This window comes from Eufriesea mexicana, unplaced genomic scaffold (genome assembly GCF_001483705.2).
Source record: "Eufriesea mexicana isolate 0111107269 unplaced genomic scaffold, ASM148370v2 scaffold5808, whole genome shotgun sequence".
Taxonomy (NCBI): Eukaryota; Metazoa; Arthropoda; class Insecta; order Hymenoptera; family Apidae; genus Eufriesea; species Eufriesea mexicana.
In genome coordinates, this window is record NW_016913713.1 from 4377 (window position 1) to 14318 (window position 9942).

At 51.2% G+C, this 9942-nt stretch overlaps 1 protein-coding gene across 1 annotated transcript; it reads right to left on the reverse strand.

Annotated features, from left to right (window-relative positions):
* Window positions 1–45: 45 nt before the first annotated feature.
* Window positions 46–9191, reverse strand: LOC108552267 (facilitated trehalose transporter Tret1-2 homolog; the record flags this gene model as incomplete). The annotated part of the gene is made up of 7 exons (XM_017906729.1): window positions 9093–9191; window positions 3485–3618; window positions 2298–2544; window positions 1918–2202; window positions 1470–1722; window positions 978–1318; window positions 46–872 (listed from the first exon to the last, which is right to left on the reverse strand). Coding segments are annotated over exons 1-7 (2150 nt in total), but the record flags the coding sequence as incomplete, so codon positions are not given.
* Between the last annotated feature and the right edge of the window lie 751 nt (window positions 9192–9942).

Below are 9942 nucleotides of genomic sequence, written 5' to 3' on the forward strand. Positions count from 1 at the left end.
AAGAGGAAAGAAGCGACGCTGGAGTCGCGGATTCTATCGTCCAACTCGAGATCCGAGAGGTCCTGCAAGCTCCTCGGATAGCCGCGGGACGATTCGATGGAAATGGTCAGCTGATCCCTGAAATTGATGGTTCTGCTTCGTCTGGGCAACGTAGAGCTGTAAAGCCTCTCGCCCCTTGCGTGACTAATGCCTTTCCTCGGGATCGGCTTAGAACCGTTTAAATCTCTCGAGCTGTTCCTCCAGCTGCCCCTGTCCTCGTACGCCGTAGCATAATCGCGCTGTCCAACTCGTCGTGGCTGCATCTCCGTGTTCCGATCGACGTAGCTCGTGTCGGATCCTTCCTCCGCGTACGCCTGCCGTGAGTAGATATATCTGTCCTGGTCATCTCGGCCGAAGCGGGTATAACGACGGTGATCCTGCTCGCGTACGTCCGTTCGTTGCTCCACGCGGTCCGGAAATCGATAGTCGTTTCTGATCACGTCGCCGTTGCTGCGATGCGTGGTCGCGTTGCTGCGTGAATTTTCGTCGGAGGAACGACGCGCCATGAACAGCCCGTGCGACAGCATGAAACTCTCCAGGATCCTGCCGATCCTGTTCGCCTTCTGGGCGAAGATGTTGCAATAATCGGACACCTTGCGACGATTGCTACGATAGCTGACAATCTGACCGGACGTCATTGGAATATCCATGGAGAGATTCGCGTTGTACAGCTCCCGAGGATCGTGCTGGTTCGGGTAGGCTCCACCCGCGTAGCCGGGATTCATCTCATCCAGTTGCTTCCCTTTCGTCTCTGGCACGCAGCACAGCACGAAACACAGGCCGCATACCGCCACTGCTGCGTAGAACCAGAAGGTTCCGTGTAGCCCGAATGTCTGCAACGTGTACGAGGAATATCGGATAACAATCGCGATGGTAGAATAGAAAAATAGCCGCATGGCGGTACGAATGCGCCCGGTGATTATCACGAGGTCTTTCACCTGCTGAAAATCCATGAAGAGCTTAATTCCGATGAACGCGCAAAAGTAGTTGAAGCTGGTGCTGATGCTCGAGCCGAGGCCGCGATACTCCAGGGGAAAGAGCTCGCCAATCAATAACCACGAAATTGGCGATATGCCCAAAGCTAGGGCAGTCGTGAAGACCAACACGCAGAGCAACGGTATCCAGTCGTGATGGCCAACCACCGCCGAGTCCGGGTAGCCCAGATTCTGCGTCTGTGGCATGTAGTAGGCATAGCTGCCGAAACCCGCTAATGCCAGTGACATGAACACGGTGCTGGCTATCAGCAGCGGCAGCCTACCGACGATGTCGATCAAGAACCCTGCGAACACCGCGCAAACGACGATGAAACGCGATCGGAAACGCGATCCGTTTCGTTACGTTTCAGAGGTGTCATTCGTCAATACGTTTCTCACGCGCAACCGAGCGTTTCGCGAATCCCCCGGAACAACGAATTGCTCGGGTTACCGTACCTGATAACAGAGAAGCCAATAATTGCACGAAACCGATCGCAATGGTGGCGCCGTGAGGATTCATGCCACCCAGGGTCTGGCGGAATATAATCACCGCGTAATAATTGAACGCGTTCGCCCCGGAAAATCGCTGGAAGAACATCAGTCCACACGTGATGGCGATGGGTTTGTACAATCGAGGCGTGAACATGCTGTTCTTGAACGTCAGCTCATACTGCTCCGCTCTGGAGGCGAGAATGTTCGTTTTGATCACCTGCAACAATCGTACGGAAGTCGATGTAGCCAAGATGGATCGTTGGAAAGATGGAGAGGCCCGCGAGTAGCTAGGCTGTAAATCGTTTGATTACGAAGTAAGGTTTTTCGTTGCGCGACGAACAGCCAACGTCGTCTGGTTGAAAGAGATATCGGAAGAGGTTAGGGAGAAGGCAAAAACGCGTTCGAAAATTACCTGCAGCTCGTGACGTATGTCGACGTGATCACCGCGAAGCCATTGTAAGCTGTTGGCAGCCTCGTCGTCTTTGCCGTTCAGAACGAGATACGACGGCGTCTCCGGTATAAAGAGAGTGCCCAAAAAGAGCATCGGCGGCGCTATGGCCACCAGTAGTGCGCTCTGCCGCCAGTTCAGGTACGTGCCGGCTATATACGACAGTAACACGCCGACGTGACCGAGCACCTTCAGCATCGCCGACAGGCAACCTCTGATACCAGGCATCGAGATTTCTGATATGTATACCTAAACGAAACATTCGTTAGCTGTGACGTCTATCCGCGGAGAGTGTACAGAGTCGAAACGGTGATGGAACGTGGAAAGGAAATCCTGGGTAATACCTGGGCTACCATGGTGATCACCGAACAGCAGAGGCCTCCGATGAAGCTGGTGACGTAGACCAATTCCACGCAGGGCGCGATGCCTGTAAGGATCCAGACAACTGCCAGAGGGAAAGACGTGACACGGAGCGCCAATCTGCGACCCCTCCTCATTATCCAAACGCCGATCATAGCGCCGAACCATGCGCCCAACATCGACAACGACGCGACCCACGAGGCCTCTTGTTGCGTCACCGAGAAAGCCGACCTGCGACAAATGGCAATACGATTACAGATGACAGGGTCTAGCGTTATGCAAGGACCTAATCGTTACCTAATACCAGGTCGCGTGCTCTCCGTGTCACCCGTGCCCGTGATTAAGCCGCTCAACCACAACGACCGATCTATCCACAGATAGATCGATCGTTGCTGCCGCTCAGTATCGATCTTCGCAACCGATTCAAGGATAGTCGCGAATTCGTCATGCTTCGTCGTATTTAGCTGAAGTTCGCTACTCTATTGTCGTCCAATTCGCTTAGAATTGCTATCGAAACTCGATTTCTTCGCGATTGGCCCGCCGCACGGTGGCCTGTCAACTGTCAACGTAGAGTTTCCACCGGGAAGTACGTTAATCGGCACGCTAATGAGCCGTTATTTGAAAAGCGGGGCCCAGTGTCACTTCTTGACTGCCTCTGGCTTGCGATTTACCGGCGTTTAGGCCGATACAAAAGCAAATTATCCGGCATAAATTTCGACGTTACGTAAAGAATATAACCAGCGAATATTACACGCTGGTCCCCACGGGTATATAACCAACGAGCACGGCTTCTTGCCACTTCGTATGGCGTGCTTCCTCTATAGCGAGACGCGATAAAACCGAACCGCTATCGCGAAAAAAGTGTGCGACAGCCAGCTGGAAACGGAACGGAGCGACGTTAATGTATTTGTTAAGTGAATTATCTAAGATATTCGCCCGCGCTTTATTACCGGTACGACGAAATATCTTGTCGGGCTTATTTAATTTGCTTATCTACCGACCGACGCTAATCGTTACCGGACACGACATGTGTAACTCGCGATTACTTACGAAGTTTCACTTTCCCTGTTTACACTGCGTCGCCCGTGTTATGCAGCCGTTTGCCTGTTCTTTCGTTAGCTACCTTAAATCGCGTACGACTTTCGCGCGTGGACCAGAGAAACGTAGTTACCAAGTGTCGTTGTTCGACGACTGATAAAGGTGAGACGGCTGGTTATCCAGGATGGAGTCTAGAGCTGGCGAGGTGTAACCTTTCGCTAGGCCAGAGGACAGTGTTCCCATCGACAGCGCCAGGGTCGCCAGAACCTGAAAACACGCGAGAGTCTGTAGCATCCTTGTTGAAATCCGAATCGTCACAGAGAAAGGACGAAACGAGAGTAGAAGCTGATGAGAGTCTGTAGCATCCTTGTCGAAAACCGAATCGTCACAGAGAAAGGACGAAACGAGAGTAGAAGCTGAATTAAGTTAAAATTAACCCCATCCCCTGCCATTTAGCTCGAGGAATTCCGGGCCCAAACGGTGGGCGTCAACGAGCGGTCAAAACTTCGATAACTAAACTACTTTGTAACAGAGATTATAGGTATCGTGACCAACTCTCGTGACGTGCTGATAGGAACTAATACTCGACCACGATTGTAATTTTTGTCACGATAAAGCATTACTCCGTGATGTTTACGTTTGGCCCGATTTGCTATCCACGTGTCTGGCTCGTGATATTTACGTTCGACCCGATTTGATATCCACGTGTCTGGCTCGTGATATTCACGTTTGGGCCAACATCCTCATCACGAGTCGTTAAAGTACGGGAAAGAATTAAACGACCAGATTTCGCAATCTCAAACACCGAATTTTACCTGGATACCCTTGCGTTGAGGTCTCTTCAGAATAAAGATATATTTATCGGTAATAGGATTAGTATAGCGGATATGCTCTTGGCATTGACACGCAACTCTGCTGCCTGAATGGAACAGAAGATGTAAAGAGAAAAGGTCCGAATATTTCTCTGTCCTGCGACGTAACGTCTTATGTCATTCTCTATGTCTCTGGCACCAGGAAGCATAGACAAGTGGCACATCTGGTCTTTGTCCGCCATCGTTGCCCCCCGACAACTTCGGCTCGTAAAAGCGAAGGAGGAAAACCGAATCGCATCCACGAGTCGGTCACAGAAAGCATCAGAGAAAAGAAACCCGCTTCGAATTAATCGTTCGGTCATAAATTTTGCAAGTTAGACTACCTCGAATTCCAGCATCGACGAATATAGGTATGTCGGTAATGTGTATCACGGTGAAGCGCGGGTTGCAACGGTACGGACAAATTGTCGGCCGCAAATCGAAAGCGGGTCTCTCCCTCTCTGCGAGGAATACTAAAACGTTTCTGCCAAGCTCGTGCATGCATCCTCCGCGCGGATCGGGAGCGTATTCCGCCGCGTGACAATGGTCCATAGCTAGCTGGCGTTAAAAGCCGGAGATTTTACGTTGCGCGGGGCCGAAATTACGGCACGATGGAATCTCGTGCCGCGCCATGCGAATTGTCGCAACCTCTCTCGCCTACACTCTCGCGTGTCTCGTCCCTTTTCGACGAAAAACGCGAGCATTCTCGCGTTTCGATATTGACTAGTCAAGATTTCCTGACCTCGTTCCCTGCAAGGATGTCGCCGATACTTTGCTCGAAGCGTTGTCCCGGTTGTGAAACCGTCAGAAAAATTTGCTCGCACGGTCGCGAGGATTAATTGCGGGTTTAGTTACCCAAGCGCGATGGATTTTCGGCACGCTGGTTATTTATAAAGGTTGCAAATTCGTCGTCTGCAAAGCAGGCACCGCGACTGCTTTCCACCGTATCTCTTCCTCGCTTGCGTCAGCGCGCGCGGCTCGTTCGCGTTGCTGCGAGAGGCTGTAAAACACACAAACATCGTGACACTCATAGATAGAGCTGCTCCCATTTAGACCCAGGGACCCTTAAGTCCTCGAGAAATTTCGCATCCCCGAGCTCCTGGAACCCTTGACACTTTGACTGTCAGGTTGATCGTATATGCAGGATTATTTTTGGATGGATTGACTCGAAATAGTATCGTTGGCTTCTTGATGGAATGAAATAAGCTCGTAAATAGAATGACAGCGACTGGCTATGAAACAAGAGGCACTCGCTATGGGGCACACTTTTCTGATCTTTCTTAAAACTGACTATTGCAACTGACTGTCAAACTGTCTTTCCAAACTGGAACTTATAGACTGTCTTTGCACACTATCCTTTTATACTCTTGCACCCTTGCTTTGAACCATTCATTCTGGACTCTGCCATACTAAGGTTTTCTTTCTCAATCATGCCCCTTCTCACGTAAGCTCGGTGGGCCAGGTACTGCAACCACTTTGGACGCATCCCTAAGCTTTCATTAAACATCCTTTTCGCGGTCGCTTTCGTTCTAAGCTCAAACACTCTTGACATCTTTCAGGGCCGTACTCAATGCAGTCCTACATATATAACCAGTCACGGTTTCTTTTGTGACGCTATGGTAATCATTGGTGACTGGAGCGCTTGAACTACTTTCAATTGTAAAAATTGAATAAAAATTGACAGTTAGTGCATTTTGACCGTTGCCAAGATGCCACTGTAGTCATTGGTGACTAGAGGCGCTGGAACTACTTATAATTCTAAAAATTGAATGAAAATTGAGAGTTAGTTGATTGTCAACCGTTACCAAGGTGCCGCCCGTGGTCATCCTTGACTGTCAATAAGATAAACGCTCTATTGAGTAAGAATATTGTCTTGTATCACCAATTTATTATTATTTTGCCATTATATGCTTCGAATGATAAAAATAGTCCCGTGAAATCCTAAGCGAAACAAGTGATTTTAGCGTGACAGTTAAGGAGTTAATATCCTGGAAATGGCAAGCAGTTCTAACGTCCAACCAGTCCAATAGATCTCTGTACATGGATCTCTCGGCCACGCGTGTATCTCGAGGCGTACAATTCGCTCCAGATTCCACGATTGATTCCGTAATTTAGTTTTTATTCGATCGATTTATGCGATTCGGTTATTTATCCCGTAGACGTCTCGTTTGAACTCCAATGACGCATGCCATGGTAACACTAACACAGTCCCTTTCGGTAGCTCCGATCTTACGATTCGTCGTGTGACATGAGAAAATCGCTCGAGCGTGCAGATCACTGCCGTGTTACTCGAATCGTAACGATTTCCTTGGCCAAGATCTATGCCGATCCATCAGCACCACCGCGGTGCGCGCGCGCTCCAACGAAAAATAGAGATGACATCAACGCTCTCGTGCCGTGCTGGAAAGAATCTGGATGAAAATATTCGCGTCGACACGATCGAGACTTTTACACCTTCTCCCCTCGTTGGCAAAAATTTTTTCCTCGCCGCGTATGTCGGTCAGCCCGGCGGGAATATAATTATTTATGAGCTATAATTGCGGATAATGCAGGGTGTGCCGGCAATTATTGCGCAATTTCGCGCGATCTCGTAGCGGCGAGGTTGCTTCGCGCGAAATAAATTACCACGCTCGAAGATCGCGAGATAAACGCGTCAATTCATCGCGAATGAGGGCGAAATTGTCCCATGATCGAATTATGGCACGGGGATAATCCGATCGCCGAGCATTCCCTGTCGCTGTCAAAAATAACGATTGCGGCCCGGTGCTGAGGAGTCTGGCAAATTTCTCGAATTCTTCGACGCACGCGATTTCTTTAGTAAATCTCGAGGATCGGAAGCGACGCGGAGAAAATCGCACGCGCGAGTCATACACCTGTCATAAAGTCCCACGTATATTTGACAGGGAACTGCGAGATACCGGACGCGTGCCGCGTAGGAGTTCGAAAAGACACGCGCGGCGCCGATCCCACGTAAATTTGCATAGACTTTCGATATCTCGCCCCTCCCGAACGAGACGCGAGCGTATTACAGGCCATTAAACGCTGACGCCGCAATAACTTTTCCGCCGCCGTGGAGAGACGTTCGTGTCCCGTGTCCGCGAACAATAACGCGTGGGTCGCGAGCCGCTTTCCAAAGCTTCTTAGCCGCTCGCGATCGTGCGAAAAGCGTGACGCCGCTGCCTCGACTGGAGCGCCAACTCGATTAAGCGATCTCGATTAAGCGATCGATCACCGAGTCGTTGGACACTGACGCGCGATCGCCTTGCCGATATTAACTCTCTTCATCTCTCTCTCTGTCTCGGTAACCGCGGCCTGATCAAGCGGAGATTGTTGCCTTCGATCGAAGGGAAGTGTCTTTTCGCGTGATGGATCGTGTCGATCCGTGGCCGGAGTTATCCAGGAAGCGTAGAGGCAGGTTAGTCGCGGCGACCGGACCGGACCAAATCGGTAGCCGGTTTCTCTCGTCCGCGCGTTAGTCTCGCCCAATTACACAAATACGAAATCGTGCATCGGCATAAAGGGGGAGCTGCGACGTGACTCACCGTTGGTTTACGACGTCCAACAGCGCCGGGCTCCATTGTAAGCCACTGACAGAGTCTAGGTCCACACCACTGCGTCGTGACCCAGTCCGGTGCACGCGTTTAACCCCTTTGATGCTGTGACTCTCGGTGCGAAGCGTTCGCGACGTACGCGGTCCATTTGCAGTCACGGCACGTTGCACGCGTCTATCAAATGCCTGCAGACGCGCGTATGCAAAGCTGGTACGCGTACACTGTACCTCGGAGGAATACGTCGAACGGTAGGTGTCCGCGGATCACGGGCGGAGCCGCGGCTAGGGACGCTCGCGAGACGCTCGCACGTGCGACGCTTTCCGCTCGAAATCCGATAACACGGGTGCTACCTAATTACCGTGCCGGATGCGATTATCCTCGCCGACTAATCGGCGTATAATGGACAGCGTCAAAGTTAGAAAGAGGCGCGAAAGAGTGGCGGTAATTTCAGGTCGCCGGAAGCAGAAGGGTGAAAGAGAGCCCGCGCGCGGAGATTCCGTTTTGACGCGCGACCTGCATTCGATAGTCCGGAAATCTAATTATCGCGCGAGCGAAAGGGTGTAAACGGATTTGTATCGCGCGTTCCGTTTGTTCCGCTGGGCAAATATCGATGGCGCCGTCAGAGGCTCGGGCAATAACAAAATGGCGCTGAGCGAGACCCGCGGCGCCTTTTATCTGTCGCGATATCGCTCGACCGTTGATCGCGGCGAGATGCAGCCTAATGGAAATCGCTTTCGCACAGGCCGTTGCGATAATCCTGTTAGTCGATCCCATAAAATCCGTCTTTCAACCGATGTCCGATCGGTCTGATGAAGAATCGCCAACGCGAACAGAGAGAATTCGCGATTATGTAATGGGCGCGATATCCGGATCTGTTTTCCGTTCGATCGTTCGAAACTGCCTCCTCGGAAGGGGGGCACAGCGAAAATCTGTAGATGGAAGAAAATGGCGCGGAATTGCAACGGGTCTCAGAGTCTCGCAATCGTAGATGCTAGTATCTGCCAAATGTTCCGTGCAAAAGCGAGTTGTAGCCGTTGTCGGGACACCATTGCGCGCTGAAAGTTCGGACGAGCATTCTGCGCTGGTAGTATGAATTTCCTGGCTACGTGCAGCTTCCCGGTGCGTTTCTTCTCTCATGATGTTAAAAGCTCGTATACGCGGCCGAAGGATGTGCCTCGAGTTAGGTCGAAGTTAACTGGGACAGCCATTAGCTTAAAACTGTTAGCCGATGCTGCCGGAGCTAGTCAGTCCGGACTAGTAAAGTACACGTTATTGTATACACGCGCAAGGAGAGGAACGGAGATAATGACAAGTAATAGAGAAAAAAAGAGGTCGATACCTGTGACATGTGCTGCGGTCTCGTGGCCGTCGAAGTCATGTGTACCACGGAAGCCCTGGGCATTTTAAAGCTATTCTCGCCCTCGTCCGGCACAGTCGTTACCTGCAACACGGGAAAAGATAGCGATGATAGAGACCCCGATAGCAAGCTTGCACGGTGGTATTTCTTACACAGCATCCGACCTAGGGACACAGGAGGATCACCGGGAGAAAGTTCCCCTGCCCGTGTCCCTGTCCACTCGAATCTTCTTCAAACGGAGTCGCTTATCGGCGAGAATTTGGTTTTCCACTTTCGACCGACGATAGATTCTCCGCGACAGCGAGGTTAGTCATGCGTCCCGCTGTCGCTGAATACCATTAGCCCAGCTCCCGGTTATCTCTTCCCCTCGTTCGAAGAACGCGGCCAAGTATCGTCTGGGCATTTATTGTTTTCGCCATTCGTACGGAGATATCGGCGCGATATCTCGTTGTCCACAGTGATCCGGGGTTCTGCGATCGCTCGTAAATTTCCGTTCGGTTTTCTCGCCAGTATGCCGTGGCCAGACCTCGCGAATAGCGAATGTCCGGTAATAATTGAGCGCCACGCGAGACCCCGCAGAGAAAAAGCAAGTTTACGAGCTTCCAGAAACTACAAAGGGGACCATTGGACGTGTCGTAAGTAACGCGACCGGCCCACGATAAGACTTTCCGTGGCTACCATTGTCTAGGGGAGCCGACAGATAATTTTCCTCGGTTCTACGTCCAATTGTCACGCCCACGCGCGATGTGGCCACGGAAAACGAGGACTTTTTGCGTCTGACAGGCCGTCGGGTTGCCCTGGCCGAGGGCCGTGTTGCGTCTAAATCCTCTCC